The sequence below is a fragment of the Candoia aspera genome, chromosome 14 (genome assembly GCF_035149785.1).
Source record: "Candoia aspera isolate rCanAsp1 chromosome 14, rCanAsp1.hap2, whole genome shotgun sequence".
Lineage (NCBI taxonomy): Eukaryota > Metazoa > Chordata > Lepidosauria > Squamata > Boidae > Candoia > Candoia aspera.
In genome coordinates, this window is record NC_086166.1 from 15,487,352 (window position 1) to 15,508,339 (window position 20,988).

The following is a 20,988-nucleotide window of genomic DNA, read 5'->3' on the forward strand; positions in this document are numbered from 1 at the left end:
GATAGATAGATAGATAGATAGATAGATAGATAGATAGATAGATAGATAGATAGATAGATAAATAAAATATTGTTCGATATCTACATGAAAGCAACAGGAGGGGTTGTTTGGACATTTAGAGTAGAGTGTCACCAGCCTCAGAATGATCCCCAGCTTTCTTTTCCCCACCTTTCACCTGATTCTATGAAAACAGTGAACACTGTGTTGATTTCTTGGGGCTCAGACATGCTGGATCTCCGCTAACAAGCAGAGCCTCAGTCTGCCCAAGACGCAGAACTTTGACCCAAAGGAAAGCTGTTATTCAAACTGTTAACAAGGCATGTCGGACAAAAATCTCCAGACTCACCCTTTGTAATGGGAGATTGTCAGTGCAATTATACAGCACAGCAAGTTGAAGTAAAATTAAGATTCTACCACCAACACAACATGGCCCTATTACAACTTCACAACTTGTAGGTTTTTATCCTGCTGTATCGTCACAGACATTGTAAGTTTTCTGGTATAAATATGAATTTTAAAAATACCATACAGTTGTAATAAAGCTGCTAGATAAATCTTCCATGCCTCGATTTATGTTCACTCACTCAAGGCTGCCAAAACCAGCAGCAAATTAGAAGGTAGGAAGGCAGAGTTCAGCTTTGCATCTAAAACGTCACACACATTTAACTTTTTAAAATAAATTATGCATCATTTTAATTTGAACTCAACGGCACTTCTTTAGCAAACACAGTAAGTGGTCATAAAGCAAAATTCAATGAACTATTTGTATTTTTAATAGCTAATTCAGTTTATTATTGGGATATTTTGCCAAAGATTTTAAGCCACTTCAGTGTAGTGATACAAGGGCCCAGGCTAGAAACTGGGAGGCTGTGAGTTCTAGTCCTGCCTTAGACACAAAGCCAATTGGGTGACCTGACAGTCATGCTGTCTTAGTCCTAGGATTCCTAAGAAACTATTAGCAAAAACTGCTGGTTTGGGAAATTTCAAATCTGTTCCCTGTATAGAATACCTATTCTTTGTTTTGTTTCTTCTACCTGCATGAACATATTGGGAAAAGAAATTCAATGTATAACATGTTTCTTAATCTAACTGGAAAAGTAGAAGAAAATGGTAAAAAACAAGGGTGACAAGAACTCTGCTGTTACAAGAGTTTGCAATATTTGGGACTTTTTAACTTAAGAAAAGCAATGACAGAAATGTCTAAAATAACGCATCCTGTTGGGAAGGGTTAGAAAGCCAGTTTTTTCCTTCTCATGTAATCCTAGAATTTGGGTTCATCCAATGGAGATGAATAGTGGGAGATTCAGAACAGATAAAATGAAGCAATTCTTCTCATAGCACGTGGCAATTACCATGTCCAATTACAATGAATTCCACAAGTTTTTTACACATCATGTGGGGAAATATTTTGCTTTCTCTATCCTGAATCTACTGTTAATTTAACTTAATAATTCTGGGTTATGAAGGAGGGATGAAACTTTTTTTATCTGTTTTATCCACTACACACTTCATTCGAAATGTTTTAGAAGTCATCTTCTCTAGATTAAGAAGTCTCAGTACATAGAAAAACATATAAGCCCCTCAGGGATTGACTACTTGCTAAAGAAAATAAAGCCAATTTTCCACATCACCACCAAAATGAGAGCAAGTTGACTCACCATCTTCCATGTCTTCTTCTGTGTTATTGTGACCATCAGCCATGGCTACATTCCCATTGATGACTGGATTTTGGGTAATTCTTGGTGGATCATCAGCATCTCCAGCTTTTGAAGACAAAGAAAACAGAAACAAACCAGTGAATCTGGACTGTGCCAGCAGTGTAGACCAATATACAGATGGAATGGATAAAGCTGTTTCCCCCAATCTGGTACCATCCTAGTTTGCTGGGTTTGCAGTCCTAATGTTACCATGCTGGGGAGGGGGGTGCGCAGGGGGTAGTAGCTAGGGAAACTTCATATTAAATTCAGAAGATAAAAATAGCATTAAATGTAATAGCCACACAACTGTAACACACAATCAATATTCATCTTATGAGCTCACTTGAACTGTCTCTTCATGAACATAATAGAAGATAGTGAACAGATTATCAATTTATCAGCAGGTCAAAGCTGTTTAAAAAGATACTGTCATTCTAGCTCTACAAATTACACTTCTAGCCTTTTCATCTCTCTCTTTGCATGACATTTCTGTTTGTATTATTAATAAAATACTTTAGCTCATTTTTCTGAAAAGTAATCACAAGAAGGAAACAACAAACACTGTCACAACTGTTCTTTCTCATTTTGTTCTTACAATAACCCCAAGCTTATTCTTGACTCAGAATCACTATTAATGTTAAAAGTTATCAAATCATAGGTTTACACTGCTTTTCTCCACAGTGTGATCTGGCAATAGATGTAAAACTAATAAGCTCTCTTTCCCCCATTATGTGTCAAGCATCTGGCCTTCAAAAGGTATTCAGCACCTAGGACAGAGCCTCAGTTGCCTTCATTATACAGCATTTACCACCAAAGTTATATTACTACAGGTGGTGACTTCACTGATCATAGGGCTGTGCTGTGTTGTGTAAAAAAATTCCAGAAAAAAAGAAAAGTTGACTTCAGGAAGCATGCTGTGTCTTACACAAAAACTGTAAAATTTGCTAAGCACATATTTTGTATACTTAAAATGAGCTTTCTTCTGGAAAAAAACAAAACACAGTTGGGACCTCTAAATAAATATTGTAATGTAGAACCCTTCATCAACCCCACAGCCAAAGATGCTATCAGCACAAGAATACTGAGAATAATTTACTAGGACAATTGTGTAAAGAACTGATCTAGTAGCGCGAAGAGAGGAATGGTTTAAGAACACAGAGTTAACTTTTTTCCAGAAAAAAATAGAAGAGCTAGCTGTACATAAACTATTGTTTGGCCCTTTCACACTCCAGAGCTGCCTCATTAATATTCTCTTTTCCACTACTGACTTGTTTTCTGCTTTGAAAAGTTTTCCAAGTTACTTGGTGATGCTACAAACATTTATTATTCAATGGGGTATCGCCAAAATCTAAACTCTTTTTTTCTTGCAGTAATGGGTTCCTTTCACAATTCACGATTTATTATTAGGCAGCAACTAATTTTTTATTGTCCTTCTGAAGGAATGCGCTTTTGTTTAGGGCAACTTTTCCAATCCTGTGGATTCCAGGTATTTCGCTACAACTCTCATCCTCCCTAGCTATCACAGCCAAGTACAGCCCACTGTAACTGAAGGTTACTAGGATGTACTATTCTATTTAAAAGCTAGTCTATTATTATCGCCAAAGCTCAGCTTATGAATTAGATAGTTGGTGACTTGTCACTAGTTATACCTCCTTGATTAAACTATTGAACAAACTGAAGCTGGTTAAAAAATGGTTTAAAATCAATGGGATGGGTCTCTTTTTCTTTCAGACATAGCTGGATGTGTTAAATTTTTTACCAAAGTAAAATTAGCAGTTATAAACCAGAGTTTAAGGAGCTTTTACTCCCAGAGCTCTATAAAATGTCAAAATTGCCATCATAAACTGAAACATCCCGATATCAAAGAAAGCTACCTAGACTTTGACACAATCTGTTCAGATCTGATTGAAACCTTTTCATGCTCAGCGGCGTGCCTTGTCTCCTCAAAGATATGTGCCTGGACATACCAATGAGCGGCTCTGTTTACTTTTACGAAATTGTTAGACTTGCTCACGTGATATGATTACACAGACAAATTCTTTCCCAACCTGGTGCCCTGCAGACTTTAAATAATCACACAACTGGAAGGGGTCATCAAGTCCAATTAAAACTCCAAATTAAAGCATCCAATAGAAGAGGATGTCCGTAGCTCAGAGTGGAAGTGTGGGGTCCTTGGCACTCTCCGGGCTTCATTGTTTGCTTGCAGACATTTTGTTACCCAAGTGGGTAACATCATCAGTGCTGGTGATGAATCAAAGCATCCCTGACAGGTGGCTTTCTAGCGTTGCTCGAACACATTCACTGAAGGAGCCCACACTAGGTAACTCGTACTGGTTCCACTATCAAGCTACTTTCAATAAAGCGTCTTTTCCTAACTTTGGACCAGTCTGTCATCCTATAAAATAAAACCACAATTTCACAGCTGCTCTCTGAAACAAGAGAAAACAGGTCTTCCTTCAAATGTGACGTCCCTTTTAGTACATCCCTCAATCCAATCCTTTGCTCATCCTTATTAGTCTTCTTTACATCCATTCCAGTTTGTCTGAATCCTTCTTAAAATGCAGTACCCAGAACTGGATATAGAACTCAATGCAAAATGTGATGAAAATAGCACCCCTGTTTTTTTTCTCTTGCATTGTTGTTGTTTTCTTCTTTTTCTTTGGGGAATAGCCTTCCTTTTAAACGTATGGTACTTTTTGAGATTCGGAAAACATTCTAACGCACCCTTTGCCATTGTCATCAGTTACTTTTTCAACATTCTTTTGGCCCATGCTATTAGCAAGCCAAGTATAAAGCCTCACACTCTATACTTATACATTTGATTTCTTTTTCCTAAACTGGGGTGGGTAGCATGTGGCCTCTGGAGCCTGTTCTTGCACCTATTGCTAAAAAGTGGTGGCACGATTTCTCCTAACTTTGGGACAAAAAACACTAAGACCCTAGTGAAGTGCCACAATATTAAAACAAAGTTTTAATAATACGCCCCCCTCCCCAACCAAAGAAAAAGACAGCTCTGGTTGCTGTAAATCACAACCCTACCCACTGCAGCTCGAGTTCTCAAAAATGAAAGTGGATCATGGTCACCAAAATATTATGCCTGTCATAAGCGAGAACTGTTTCTTTCTTTAATACATTTATTCACCGCCCATCTCTCCCCAACGGGGGGACTCTGGGCGGCTTACAATAAAAAACTCTTCATTGCCTCTATTAAGTTCATTCTGTCATTTTCAGCCCATTTCCCAAGTTTTTAAAGTTTTTTTTTTATTCTAGGACATTAATTATCCCCTGTAGTTTCCTGTTACTTACAAACTGAATTTGTTGGGCTACAACTCCAGACTGACTGGCCACAAGACCGCCCAGCAAAAGTATGCCTTCTGTGTTTAGTCTACAGTGCCATTCAATAAATGAAAATAAAAGAATACATAAAATCAAACCCACAGGATGACTGCAGGACTCCACAAACTACACCATCAAAAAGCAATTCCAAAAGCGAACCTAAAAGATGCAGCGTGTTTTCTAAAGCCAAGGGGAGCGGGATCCAAAGGTAACTTAGAGAGTGCTTATTTCATAGTTGACACAAGAAAACCCCTTTTATGTAGTTGATTTACAGAAATCTCTGAGATACCTAAGATACAACCTAACAAGGATCAGTACTTTGGCAGGTTCAAGAACCTGACAGAAAGACCCTTCCCTTGGAGCCATAAGCTGTTCATGGCTTGAAAGGTAAACCCACGCTTTTGCTCAGAAAACAACAGAAGAGCAATATATTGGGGAAATGAAATATCCAGACCATTCACAGATTGGCAACCTAACTGCTGTGATCTGTAGCTATGCAAAAGGCAGGTTTTTCTTATTTCAGATGGTTCACTATAAAGGAGGAAAAAGAAACCATACATTAAATTAGTCTAAAGTTGCTTAACATTTAAATGCTTAAGGAGAGCCACGCCAGCTCCAAACTTCCACAAACATGTTTGTTAACACCTCCAGATGAATTTGCAGTATTTCAAAATAGCCCTGTTAAGTACAAAAGTAGTTACAAGAGTAACAGCAGAAAAGGGATTTCAGATTCTTCTGGTGGGTAATAAAAGATCAACACATCTCCTGAAGCATGTCACAAATATGGCCGAAAAAAAATCCCAAACTCCTGATCAAGCTCAGCCTATAAAGAGCTGCTGCTATCTAAGAATGCAAATTATTTTTTCCATTGAGAACGAATGACATTCTGATAAAAATCTTCCTTGTTTACTGAAAAATGGGTTTGATAAACATGAAGCTAATCTCTGTGACTAGCAACCACCCAGTCCACTATATGGATGTGGAACAACACAGAAGATTAAATCAACTAACTGGAAGTAACAACATACAGTATTCAGAGTCAACCATTCTGAATGTCGCAAAATATGGTTTGCAAGCCCCACCTCTCCAGCTGCTCGTAAGAGGAAGCTGTTACCACATGAGGTGTTCTAGCAAGATGCATTTGCTGGTTAACCCTATTCCATGGTTAAGGATTATGTAGAGAACAGTGTCAGTAGGCAACTGTATCTGGCCAATGTTTTTGTGAACACCGAGATATATCTAACTGATGAGTGAAGCTTAGCCCGGATATTAAGATCTCACCTGAGTTGAAGACATAGAGTTCAAGCAGGCTCATGATGATTTAAAAGTGATGGCAGGTGGAGGTCGTTCCCACCAGTGCAGAAATGTAGTGGTAAAGAGTGGCCTAACATCTATCTATTGTGTCCAACCAGCTTGAGGATCAGCTACATCACCTAGAGAGCTGCAAGAGAAGTGATTAACCCACTCAGGCAACATTCAGTGGTTCTCAAGATACAAGATAAGGCTTCCTAAGCAAGAACCATTTCAGAGGAGATATAAATGTATAAACATCTTCGTAAACTGGGAGGCAATAATCCTTGGCCCACTGTGAATGCAATGCAGTAGTTCTTCAACCATTAATTTCTTCATCTCATTTTTAGTCCTAGGTTTACTGGCTGTTAATCTAGATGGAAGAAAGGAATGGACCTTCCAAGGCACCGTCTCGCTAATACTAGCAAAGTAAAGAGTGCTACGGGGATCTATTTGTGACCGTCTCATTCTTTCTTTTAGTTAAAAACCAGTAGCTGCAAAAGTTAAGGAAATGAGAAAACCCAGCAAGCAATCTTATGGCGACACTACCCTGTACTAAGCGGCTTTGCATGTAGCATTATTGCCTTAGCAGCTGGTACGTTCCTGAAAATGGCTCTTAGTAACTTTAGTAATGGCTAAATTATATGGCTGTTCTACAAAACAGAAGATGCTGGTTCTTTGGATTGGCTGCTATAAAGGAAAATGCCTCATTATTCAAAAGGACAGGGAGGGGGAGAACTCTGCGTCATCCAAAACATTTTAATTAGTAGTAGTTCCCTCCTCCCCAAAACAGCACACCTTTAACCATGTAATAGCTTCAGAGATTATGTTTGAATATGGATGATGGATACAAGTAAAGAATGCAATCATTGAAAAAAAAAGTAGCAGCCTAATCACCAAATTTAGAAATAATCCCTATTACAAAAGCAAGCTTTTGTACAACTCTGAATACGTCAAATAACCAATCCAGGGGAAGGCAACATGATAGAGGCAAGTATCTATTATTAATACTGTTGCTATTTATTTGCCATTTTTCAAAACAATCCTTCCAAAGTGGTTTGCAAGCAACTGAAACTAAAACTAAAATATATAGAATCCCTCAAAGACTCAAGACTACAGACTGAATTCGTGTTTAGACCCGCTAAAATCAATATAACTTACACTGTTGTGATTTACTTACACTCTAGGATTTCAGTGGATCTACCCTGACCAAGCCTGAATCCAAGCCAACATGAAACCAGAGTTACTTGAGCTGATTATGACTATGGAGAGACATACAAAAGGAAGGCTCACACTTTCTCATTCTGTGACATGGTATGGGTCCTGCGAAGTAAGTTTGATTTTATAAACTATAACCTTCAGGTTCTCTTAGCCTGCTAAAAGTAACTAGTTTTCCTGTAGTGAGGAAAGGCAGGATGGCTGCTATATAATCCTTTTGTGGGAAAGCAGAATGCTGGGCCTCAGAGTTCCACGGCAGTTGCTGGGCCTGAACCTTTGCATCAGCCAATGGCTGAAGGCCAGGTTTCAAAAAAAGCTCTTATCTGCATCCAGGAGTGCATCTTAACAATTAGAAAAAGAATAATCAAAACATCCCAACACTCATTGGAAAACAGTGCTTTTCCAGCTTTAATACATTAAGCAATAGTTTACTTTCAAAGGGGAAAAACATAATGTGATTTAACATCCCAGCCACATCAGATAGCAAAGAAAGGATACATTTGCAGTAGCCATACCTTATGTGAAAAGTTATTCAGTGGAAAGTCCCACTGAATGAGGCTTATTCCATGATGTGTGTGTGGGGAAAGACTACAACCTAAACACACACACACACACACACACACACACACATTTAGAATAAGGAAGAGATCAACTAAAAGGTCTTGCTGCCATGCTGAGTTTTTCTCTGATACCATGATGCTCATGGTTTCTGAAAAGAAAAATGCAAGTTCTGTCTTCATTAAAAAAAAAAAAAAAAAACAGCTAAGCAATGCTACATTAAACACACACACACACTCCCCGTTATTCCAGAAATCAAATGTCACCCCACTAAGTAACTGGAACATACTGCACCAATATATATATGTATGTATGTATGTATGTATGTATGTATGTATGTATGTATGTTATGATCAGGAATCCCTGCACCTATATATATATATATATATGATCAGGAATCCCATAAGGATATGTGGAATAATAGAGATTTCCTAGAGCAAAAGGCCCTTTGCTACAACGAAGTGCGAGACAGCAACTGCTAGCATAAATGGGTGGGACACAGAAATAGTTGCAAGTTACCTTCCATAATTTTTTTGCAGGTCTGTTCTGTTCCTGGAACATTCCATGGCTCCCTTGCTCTCCCAGAAATGGGAGAGCTCCCTCGGGAGCTCTGGAAGTGGCTGGGCTCTTAGTGAATCTTCCAGAACATGTTCAGAATATTTGGATGGGGGGGCAGAAGGTTCTCAGAGTGGACCACACTGTTCTACATATGGCTGCTGAATTGTTCTGGGTCCAATTGAAAGTGCAGGGATTTTGGCTCCTAATATGTACAGGACCTTCTCTCACTTTAAGAGCTGGCCCACTTGATCTGAAAAGGCACATGAGGGTCCCCACCCTATGAAGTCAAGGGAGTGGGGGCCTGACATATCTGTAACTGCCCCCATGCAATGGAACACACCACCTCTTGAGATTCAAGGCACCTGGGTCTTCCTGCCTTTTGTAAACCATTGAAAACCTAGCTGTTCTACCAAAAATTCTGGGCCTAATGCTGCATGGGTTGTCTTTCAGATGTTTAATCATTGCCTGTTCTAGTTTCAATTGTAGATAGTTTTTGTTTTGAACACCACCTCGAGTTTCAATGAAGATGGGCAGTATATAAAACCATGCAACAAAAATAAATAAAAGATACTTCTATCCACAGATGAGCAGAAGCCAAATATTTACTACAGAGGCTAACTTACAAGGACTTCCCTATATCATATATTTTTAATGAACTGCACAAACTTACATTAAAAGTTGTATGTCTGATAGTAACTACTACACTGGTGCAAATTTGTATAAAAAAGTGGGTATTTTTCATTCCATTAGGCATGACAGCAACAGTTTAAGAAAAGCTATTGATTGTGAAGAAAGTGTCCAGAGCTTGAGGCAAACAGCAAAAATGATTCCCTGGAACAGAAAAGTTGGAGGAAGCACCTATTGCCGTGCTCACTGGGTTACCAGGTGTTCATCTATGATGTTATATATGATTAAGATGTTTGGAATCAACTCTAAATACTTCTCTCATAGGCAAGCAGCAAACAAGAATTAGCATTGTTTAAACACCATGTGTAGAAAGGGCTTCAAACTGTCCTTATGGCCATTACACAAGCATGCGTTTGTTAGAAAATTCATCCAGAGGCAGAATGAGAGCTGCTCCAACCAGTCCCGGACCCTGCCAATGCAGATTCTGTGGATACAGGTCAAAGTCATGAGAAGGCAGTGTTCCAACATGGCTGAGGCAAAGGAAGATGCTTTCCTTAATGCCCTTCCAATGCAATTAAAACCCCCATATCCTATTCAGCACCCTACAATGTGGCATTACCAAATACAAATCGTCTCCTGCATTCCATTGTGGCTGATTCAGAAGAAGTCACCACCTTCATGATTACTACTCATAATCCCAGGCCTACTGAAGAATCTCAGCATCATCCACAAACACCTACAGGAAAGAAGGAATGGGGAAAACAGTCCCCTTTCTGGGCAAAACAGCTTCTGTGAACAAAGCAAGGTAACTGCAGCTAATAAACCAATACAGTCCTATTGAGCAATATGCAATTTGTCTCCTTCCAGGGACTTGAAATTAAAAAGCTGAAACGGAACTGAAATAAAAAGCTGTGCGTATTCAATGCAGTCCTGTTTTAGGTAACTTTAGAACAATATGGCTTTCCATGATTCAAGGTTCTTCTCTGACCCTGAAACAGGGAAAACAGGTAGAGAGTTCCCTGATTTGAGCATATGAAGTTAAGAGTCAGCAAATCATATTTAAAAACATCTTAATGCAGATGATGAAGCTGTAACAGAGTTAAAGTAGTGTAACATATAAACGTTTGCATTTTATAAGCATTTTTATAATTTGCTCACAACTTCCCTTGGGTTTTATTGCTCTGCTTTTAGTATTGTGAGAAAAGTTTTAACTCCTGGTGTTTGTTGCATTTATTGATGTTTGATTATCACACTTCATTTTCACATTTTATTGCATGTGATTTTAACTTGGTAAGCCACTTTGGAAAAAAAGTATTCTTTAAGCCTGTCTAAAAATAAATCTAAGTAAATTTCACCTTCTTATTTTTGCAAAGATTTAATTTTTTTTTATATTCCGCTTTTCCAAGCTCAAAGAGAATTTACAGCAAAAGGCAGCCAGGAGGGAGGGGGACCAGTGTTCTAGGCAGTCAGTTCCTCTGCTTAGCAGTTCATACTGTCAGGAAATTGTCCCTAAAACTGTCTGAATCTGCCTCAGTTTCAACCCCTTGTCTCTTGGCCTGCTAGTGGTTTCAACCTCTTGCATGTGGCAATCTTTTAAAATATTTGTAAACCACCAGCACCTCTCCCTCCACTCTTCTCTACTGCAAGCTAAACACGCCCAACTCCTTTAACCATTACGGACAGGGCTTGGCTCCCAGACGGCACTTGTTACTCTGCGTATCTCCTCTGAACCCGCTCCATTTTTGTCACATTCCTTTTGAACCGTACTGTCCACAACTGGGCACAGTATTCTACATACAAGCTAACTACTGCAGAATACAATACAATGATTACATCCCATGATCTGCATGCATTTCTTCTGCTAAAGCAGTTTGACTGCACTGGACTTCTCAGCTGCTTGCTCAGATTCAGCTTATGGGCCACCAGGACTCACACACGTAGTCCTCAACTTTCGAGGACAATGGAGACCGGAATTTCGCAGCAGTCGTTAGAAGAGCACCTCCTTGCAACTTCCTGCTGGCTTCCCCTAACTGCTGGTTTCCCATAAGTGGGGGAGCCAGCAGGAAGTTGCAAGTCCCAGGCTGGCAGGCAGGTAAGTGGCTGCTGCCGGGTGGGGGAGGGAGCGAGGGCGTGCGCATGAGGGTTGGAGAGGGTGTGCAAGAGTGTGAGGGGCTGCGTGAGAGGTGGTGCATCAAGGTGCACGAGAGCTGCCATGCTGGTCAGGGAGGGCGTATAAGGGTGTAGTGTGGGTTGGGAAGGGTGTGTGAGTGTCCAGTGTGGCGCAAGCGCAGAGGAGCTGGAGACAATGCACCGGGGGGGGGGCGGAGACTTACCCCAATGACTTATGACCTTCCCTGCAGGCTTCCCCACTGAGTTTCCAGGGAAGCCAGCAGGGAAGGTTGCAAATGGCTATGATGTGATTGTGGGATGCTTGGCAACAGGTTGTAAGTGCAAACGGGTTGCCAAGCACCCAGATCGTGATCACATGACCACAGGGGCGCTGCAACAGTTGTAACTTCGGGGACCAGTCATAAGTCCCTTCGTTCAGCATGGTCATAACTTTGAATGGTCACTAGCGAATGGTCGTAAGTCAAGGACTACCTGTATCACAAGGCAAGATTATTTCAGAAATCAACTACATTTAGCACCTCTTGTTTATGGTATATTCAATACAGTATTTGTATCCATACTTCAATGAAAATGAAAGGCAAAATAGATATAAACACTGTTTATGGATTAGCGTCCCAGCCACTTCTGAAACACAGAAATCTTTAAATTAGCCTTATAGACAAGCCCACAACCTCTGAGTAGTTGCAAGGAGCTAGCCAAGGAGGAAGGGGGGAAAAAAGCTGCTTTCTCTTGTTACTTATTACATTTTTATCCTGGGCATAAAGGAAGGGCCATTTGATATTGGTGCAAGGTACAAATAACAGACAATGTGTGGCCCTTCCACCAGCAAATCATTTACTCATGTGCATGCACAATTTCTATCCCCCCCCCCGAGATATATTATATCTTTCATATGTACAAAACAGGAAACAAGCTTTATTTTGTGGTTCTGGACAAAACAGGCACTTGGAATGTTTCAGGGTGGCTGTGTTCTGATAGAACGAAACTCAAAACAGCTCAAGGGTTTTTGGCTTAGGAAACAATGGGAACTCAGAGCAAGATCTTCTCTCCTTTGTTTTTCACTCCAGGGCATCAACCAAACACAAGAGCACAGGGTGCAGGGGAACCTGAAGCTTAGAAACCCAATTAAAACCTAAGTAAGTACCGTAGTGCTCTTTGCATTTACAACTTCTGTAAGTTCAGCGAAATTAGCAACATCTGTATATGAAGCACAGGAGTGTGCAAGGTGTGCCTTTGCAAACACAGTCTTCCAACTGCGTTTATTGGCTTGCTTTTGCAGTTACCTGGGATTACCTGCGGTGCAGTATCTGCTGCACAGCTCAGCCAGCTGCTCCTAATCTCCCTTCCTTAACCTGAGCCAGCTCAGCAACCAGAGCCCTCCGCAGGAAAAGAATGTCAGTGCACACAATGCCCCCCTTCGCTCTTCGGCACAGAACCTGGCAAACGCAAATGCTTATCACCCAAGGGCTTCAGCCAGCACGTCCCTCCAGACTGAAGTCAAACTATTAGCAAACTGCCACCGTTAGAAACCAGCTTTTCCTAGTTTTCCTAAGGAGCTTTCTAAGAAAAGAAGCAAGGTTCACCACGGCTGCCTCTGCTCTCAAGAGGCGTGTTGTGGATAAGAACAGCTGAAGCACAGAAGCGGCCTTGGCCAAGCGGGAGTCAAAAAGATGTCTTGGCCTGTCCTGCACAGCTGCCTACTGTTTTAGCAGCCAGCTGAACAGCAAACACACGGAGCCCAGCCCGGCGTGGAAATCCTCACTGATCAAACATATAAGCAGGCAGAGTTCAATCTGGTGCTAATCAAGCTCTTTTTCCCAACCTTCTAACCTACCACTGTATCGCTTTAAAAAAATAAAAACCTAACGAGTTACTGAAAGGGATTAGTTTCAGAATCAGCTTAGGAGGTTAGAAGCGGGGGCAGGGTTTTACAGTGGTTCAGTAGTCCGCACTTAATGATGGCACTTGGGACCAGAATTTCCATCGCTAAGTGATGCGGTCATGAAGCATGACATTGCGTGACTGCGCCGCTTACTGACGGCAGTCCCAGCAGCCCCTGGTTACCGTCGTTAAGCAAATCACTGCGGGTCATTAAGCAAGGACCACATGTGACCACAACTTCCAACGTCCTGCCAGCTTCCCCACAGACTTTGCTTGTGGGAAGCCAGCGGGGAAGGTCACCAATCGTAATCACATGACCATGGGATGCTGTGATGGTTGGAAATCCGGGCTGGTCACCAAGCACCCAGATCGCAATCGCGTGACCATGTGGGCGCTGCAACACCCAAGACTTCTAGGACCAACTGTAAGTACCACTGGTTCAGCGCCATCCCAAATTTGAACAGTCACTGAGCGAGTGGTCGTTAACCAAGGACCAGCTGTACTTGCAGTCACTTGTGCCTGAGTTATATCTCCCAGTTGGACTATGCAACGTGATCTACATAGAGTCGCCCTTGAAGAGGATTTGGAAGTGGAAAGCAGTCAGAAAGCAATTAGCACGTGCAGTTTGGGGTGCACCACACTACCCCATGTAACATCACTGCTTGTGAGCTGCACTGACTGGCCACAGACGTCTGGATGCAATACAAGGTTTGGGGTATCATCTACGAAACCTTGCATGGTAACACCCATGCTCTCTGTGGGACTCCCTGTCTGCAGGAGTTTCCACTCATCCCACCAGACCTGGCAGGGTGGGCATTTTCAGTGTTCCTTCTGTGAAACAGTATCGTCTAGTGGGACCCCGGCGGCATCCTTCTCTGTTGTGGCACCTGTCCTTTAGAACAGACTCTCCACCTGAGATCTGAATGGCCCTAACCCTGTCAGCCTCTGGACGGCACTGAATACCTGTTTTTTGCCCCTCAGGCACTGGGGCCAGGATGTTAGCTGAGCCTAGTAAATATGTGTGATGATGCATTATGGAAGAATGCTGCTAGGCACCTCAGCTGCATCACATTGCATGGTATTGTACTGCATTGCTTTTATTTTGCATTGTTTTATGTCTTTGCATTGTTAACTGCCCAGAGTTACTAGATTATAAAATCTTTAAATAGTTTTTTTTTTTTTTAAATAAAAATAAAATTGGGATTATTGTATTAGCACGAGGGACGCGGTGGCGCTGCGGGTTAAACCGCTGAGCTGTCGATCGGAAGGTCGGCGGTTCGAAACCGCGCGGCGGGGTGAGCGCCCGTTGCTCGTCCCAGCTCCTGCACACCAAGCAGTTCGAAAACATGCAAATGTGAGTAGATTAATTGGTACCGCTTCGGCGGGAAGGTAACGGCGTTCCGTGAGTCGTGCTGGCCACATGACCCGGAAGTGTCTATGACAACGCCGGCTCCAAGGCTTTGAAACGGAGATGAGCACCGCCCCCTAGAGTCGGACACGACTGGACTTTACGTCAAGGGAAACCTTTACCTTTTAAGCCTTCACACTAGCTTCACTCAGAAATTAGCTTACAAACTTCACTAAGTTATCAGGTTTGTTCTGATCACTGGTCCATCTTGCAAGTTTCTCCAGGCATCCAGAAGCTAAACAAGCAGAAGCTAAACAAGCAAGACAATCTAGGCCCTTGACAAAGCATTTGTCCCATCCTTTTATTTATAGTTCCTTATTCGGTGCTATCATTTAATCCTAAAACCTTCACAGTAAGCCTAGTAATAAACAACTATCTGGGAGGAATCAACTCTAGCCCTCACCTTTGCTTTCAATTTAGCACAACACAGTCAAGAAAGCATCACTACATCAGAGATGTGCAGCTCCACAATGTAAATCCTGAGAAACTACAATATAGGTCTGATAAACTACAGGTCAACGGATACAATCTGTATCCTATTACAAGCAACAAGCATTGTTCTATCAATTTTAGAGATGTCAGAAATAACTCAGTGAGTGCAAATCAATTAATTATGTTATTTACTATTAAAAAGTTCCTAACAATGAATGGAAGGACAACATTCTTCTAAAGCATTATTTCAGAGGCAAGAGCTGGAAAGAATTTATTCTATTCTATTTATTTAAAAAAATATAAGCACCTATCTCAGTGTTTCTCAACCGTAGCAACTTTAAGGTGGGCAGACTTCAACTCCAAGGAGTCCACACAAAGTTGCTGAGGTTGAGAAACGCTGACCTATCTTTTACAACATCACTCTTGGCAAAGCTAAAGCCAGACACCATGAAATGAATACAGTATGTTCTTTTGCCACAGTAAACCGGAATTTCAGAGATATTACTCCCATTTGGTTCTTCCAATCACTTAGAGAAGCGAACAAGCAGCTTTGTATCTTCTAGACTTCGTAAATCCCAGGGTGAAAACTGGAAACCCTGGATTCCTCCCCTTCCCCCATCATATTTGTTCTTGGTTTCTGATTCCTGATTTGTTTGGGAGTCAAAAGCCAAAGATCCCAGATCACACATCATGATAAATAAACCATGGAAATAGTTTCTGTGGTCTGCTTAGTGCTTCTGCTGGCAAGGCCCCAGCAGCACGCGCTGGCACCATATTCATTCCCATCAAGCCAACATGCTGCCTTATCATGACACTGCAGTTCCCAAGTTTTTAATTTCTCAAACCGAATTAATACAGGCGTGGCAGGTTTCAAAGTCAAGAATCTGGGCAGACTAAAGCTATCATTTGTTGTTAATGACTGAAGCAGTGATGAACTTTCAGGCTGAGTGAATCCAACTGGACACTCAAGTCATGGACCCACTCCATCACGCATAGCGTAACCCCATCCAGAGTTAGTGTAGGGGCCACTTGAGAATCAGATGATCTTGGCACTGCCACCTTGACTTGTTGCTTCATTTCTAACTGATGGATGACACCTCTCAGCAGTTTTATTTTTAGAAAACTTTATTAAAGCATTTTCAAAATATACATAAAAACTAAAAACCCTAACCAAGCCACAAACAACAGCCCAGTCAAGGAACTCCCAAGGAGAGAACAACACCACCACCAACACAGGCAGGGCAAGCCACGGTCTATAAACTGAGAGCAAGGCCCACTCCCTCTTTGCCCTGAAGGTGTTGCCTAGCCTGGCAATGAAACATCTGCAAGAAAACAACCAGGCTCAGAGAGCACCAAGGACTCCACAAAAACTAAAAAGATTGAAACAAAAAAGCCTACAAAGAAAAAGAAACAGAAAAAGGTGTGAAAAAACACGAAGTGACTTCTGACTTTCTATAACAAAGTTATACGTAAATCAGTATCAATTTCTTACTCCAATTCATATTATAGTAAACATTATTTCTATAAAGCATTTAATTCTCATTATTACATTCCCTTCTAAAACAAAATTACCCTCCCAATTGAAGAAAAACATATAAAACCCTTCAAACGTATTTTGGAACCTAATATAGTAACAGACACTACCCTTCTTCACTACAATTTCCTCCTATCTGCCAACTAAACTAACATTAACTAAAAATATAAAAATTATCCAAATAGCATAAACGTTTATCTAAACCCTTAAAAAAACATTGTTATGACCACATTTAAACAATAACCTAGGCATTTACCAAAAATGTAAGAATTTTCAAAACAGCATAACCATTTATCCAAACCTTTAAGAAACCATCCTGATAAACACGTTGAGACAGCTATCCCACTTCAAAGTAAACCAAGGCATTTACATGTCTCAGTACTATGAACAGAGCTTTCTTCTTGTCAATTTCAAGTTCTACGCCCTGCTTTTAAAAGCCCAAATATTTGTCCAAAATCTTCCAGTCTCTAGAGTTTAATTCTCTTTCTTGATCATGGTGTGGTGGCAACACTGTCTTCTTATCTTCAACTTTTGACAACTCAATTTTCCTTTGACTATTTAAATGTAAGTCACCAATTCTCATCTCTTTCTTTGGCGAAACCACTTTACTCTTAAGGTACTTTTCAGCCTTATCAGTTTCTCTCGATTCTTGTGACAATTTGGACTCGACAAATTCTGAGAAATGCTCCAAGACTTGAATAACAGCATTGTAGAAATCTTTAAATATCAAATTAATTTCTTCCATACTTCTTAACAGTATAATAGATTATGGCTCCCTCTAGTGCCTCAGGAAGGTAAAGTCATTAACACTGTAACTGAACACTCTCTCCAGCCTTTTTATCTCCAGTGTGGCCAATCAGGAAAATAAAAAGTAGTAACAAACAGCATTCCCATGGGAAAGGGAAAGCAAATAGACCAGAACTCCAATCCGCAGATTAAACGAAGAAGAGAAAGTTTTATATTCCTCAAAAATCATTTTAATAAAAAAAGCAATTTAAAAAAAATCTTTAAATCTCAATTTAACAAATTATATATAAAAAGCCAAATCACCAAGTTAGTAATTTTCAAAAATAATTAAAAGTCACCAAGCGATTCCACATTTCTTTGTTGTAGAAAGCCTCTCTTTGGTAAAATTAAAAAAACAAACAAAAAAGAAGTAGTGCTGTAGAAATGGGGTGGGCAGCTTTAAGGTCCGTTTTGGCTTCAGAGTGGCTTGGGAAGAAGATGAGGACCTGCTTCCCAGCTGATCGCTTCCCAGTCGATTGTGAAATGCTGTTTTGCTGTCTTCTGGCTGATACTTAGTATTATCCTAATACTAAATCTGCAATCACTCTCCACTATATCTTGCTTCCCTTCTTTTCCTCAACTAGCTGGCTTCCATTTCCGTTCATCATCGAAAGAAAAAAAACACACACACACCAATGTCCTTTGTCCACAGTCATTGTTTTCTTCATTTCTCTCTTCCTTCCACATTCTTCAATGGCTTTTCATAATCCACAATAAAGAAAGTCTACTTTTCCACTTGACTGCAAAGCCCTTTAGCTCTGTCCTTTTGCTTCCCTCTTCGAGAACGGTGTTTCAGTCATGTCTTAAATGCTTCTTCACTTTCACTATCATTTTATCTCCCACTTCCTAATCCACCTTCTTTTTCCAATAGATCTCTTCCCCTCATTATGCGAATCACCCACTTAACAACTGCGGGGGTGATTCACATAATGACCACAGCTGGAACTGTTGTAAGTTGGTGTGGTCAGAAGATGTCTCACTTCATGCAACTAGGACTGGCAAATCTGCCGCTAAGCAACATGGCCACAAAGTGAAACATCATGTGACTGCACCCGACTTACAACATCAGTTCTCACTGCAGTCGTTATGCAAATCACCAGTCATTAAGCACAATGTCACGTGACTGCAACTTGTGACTTCCTGCTGGCTTCCCCACTGACCTTGTTTGTTGGAAGCCAGCTGTGAAGGTCACAAATGGCAATCACATGACCACAGGATGCTGTGATGGTTGTAAATGTGCACCAGTTGCCAAGCGCCCGAATCGTGATCACGTGACTACAGGGACATGGCAACTGCCGCAACTTCAAGGACCAGTCGTAAATCTTTTTTAGCACTGCTGTAACTTTGAATGTTCCCTGAACAAGCAGTCAGTAAGTGAGGACTACCTGTACTGCCTGCCATCCTCTATATCCACTCCTCCCTCAAGATCCTCCCTACTCTCTCTGTTTACTCTGTTTTCTAAGGAGCCAGACATAGCCAAAGCATGTGGTTTTCTCTGAAATAAGGATAATGCCGGAAACGGACATCTTGCTGCCCAACTTCCTGTTTGTTTTTATTTAAAAAGTAAATAAAGGGAAGGAGATTAGTGAGCCTGGCAAATCCTTACTGGTAGGTCTGTGGGTACATTCGCCCAGAAAGATGCCAATGTTCCCAGCACTCCTACTTGTCTCAGCTACTTGCAAGGCTGTCCTTGGTCAAGCAGAGGAGAATGTGGTTCCTAATTCTGATGGACAATCTCCCACATTTTTGTTCAATGATTACTAATAGTATCACAGAATTAGAGGTTGAGAATATGCTGTATTTTACTCATCAATGCACAGTAATACTAATACCCTCAAATCATAATTTCACTTATTTTGCATGTTCTTGTCCTATAACAAAAATTTCAATTTAAGAAACAAAATAGGCAAAAGCAATTTTTGTATTTGCTGGAAAAAAAAGTTAAAAGTTTGAACCCTGCGCCAATGTAACTTGCACTGTTTTAAGTATCAGGTATATACAAAGTCTACAACTTGATTATTCTGTGATTAAATATAACCTTGTTTTTTGAAGTTTGGGAATCTACCCATGTATACTTAATTTCTCTCTTAAATCTACAGATGACTTTCAAATGATCCCACATATAGAAGAGTTTAGGATCCTTAGGTGAGTCACACACACTTCACAACTGATTAACAACTCACCCTTGACAGCTTAAGAATTAACTGAAACAAGGTACCATGGTAACAATGTACCATGAACAGAAAGATTGCTTCTACTACCGTATGGCCTTGAGATATCATTACAGCAAAATCACATTTCAGAAAATGTTACTCCACTCTCTGTTTCTCAGTCAAGTAAAAACCAGCATCCTTTGCTTCTCTCCCTCTCTAAACAGTACTCAGGTTGAGAAGAACAGAATACCAAATTACAGGCCAGTCAAAAGAGGCACAGCTTTCCACTTCTGTACAGGCATCCTTGCATCACTGCCCAGAAGAAAATGGTATGCCTCAGACAAGATAAAGAGATTAAATCTGTGCTCAAACTTCTCACCGTGACTTGCACAAACCACCGAATATCCCAGTCATGAGCAGATTAACAAGCAGACTTGGTGCTAAATCAAGTCTTCACCCTTTGTTCAAGTGGAGAAAAAAAGCCATATTTGCATACAGCTCCATGCCAGAAATCCAAAATAACTAATTGCACCTACTTTGCCATTAGAAGGGATGCCTTCTACAAAATTCAACTTTTTCTGACCCAAGACCCACTTTTACCCAAACATGCATTGTGGGGAGAGGTACTTCACAATTTGTGACATCTATATGCATATTGTCATTGTTGTTGTTGTTTTTAATCGCATAGCATAGCAGTTCGGTGTTCATGCTGCTTTTTCTTGCTGGGAAATCCTTGTGAGGTCCAGCAGCCAGATGTGTAGCCTGTTTAGCCGTGACAAGTCACGTTGCCCGGGGCGCCCCACGGGGAGTTGTTGTTTGTTGTTGCTGACTTACCTTTAATCCTGCCCCCGCAATACAGGAGTAAGCAACTCAAGGACCACATGCACCCTTCAGCGCCCATTTTACAACATCCAAACATCCCCCAGTGGCAAAAAAGCTGATTTTCAATGGCATTTTTTTTTTCAACTTCTCTCCTTAACAATCACAATGTATATCTTAATTCTGAAAGAGGCCAAAAAGGAAGAAAGAAGAAAAAAAAGAACATTTGCAGAAAAAGATATTCCTGCCCTAGAGAGTCAGTCTCAGCGTATCAGTTAAAGGATAATTATGTATAGTGTTGGACTGGACCAGCTGTTCTGAGAGTATCCTCATTTTCAGTTTATCCATGAGGTACTTGCATGAACAATCACAACACTGTAGAAAGGAAGAGAGGGTAAGAGCTGGTGCAAGTATTTAGTGCACTAGAAATTCTTCCAAAGTTATCAGTAGAACTTCTTCCTTTTCTCCCATTTTTTTCCAAAGGGAGAGGAAAACATCGAAGCTCAGGGAATAACTGAATAAGCTATGCAAAACTTATACTTCCTTAAATCTTAGTTTAAG

The 20,988-nt window shown here is 40.7% G+C and overlaps 1 protein-coding gene across 1 annotated transcript in view; it reads right to left on the reverse strand.

Moving 5' to 3' along the window:
- USP7 (ubiquitin specific peptidase 7) overlaps positions 1 to 20,988 on the reverse strand; it is a 70,910-nt gene that overhangs the window by 36,877 nt on the left and 13,045 nt on the right. The window contains exon 2 of the mRNA XM_063314600.1: positions 1,659 to 1,763. Coding sequence (XP_063170670.1) covers positions 1,659 to 1,763 — 105 coding nt within the window. The remainder of the gene's footprint in view (positions 1 to 1,658; positions 1,764 to 20,988) is intronic.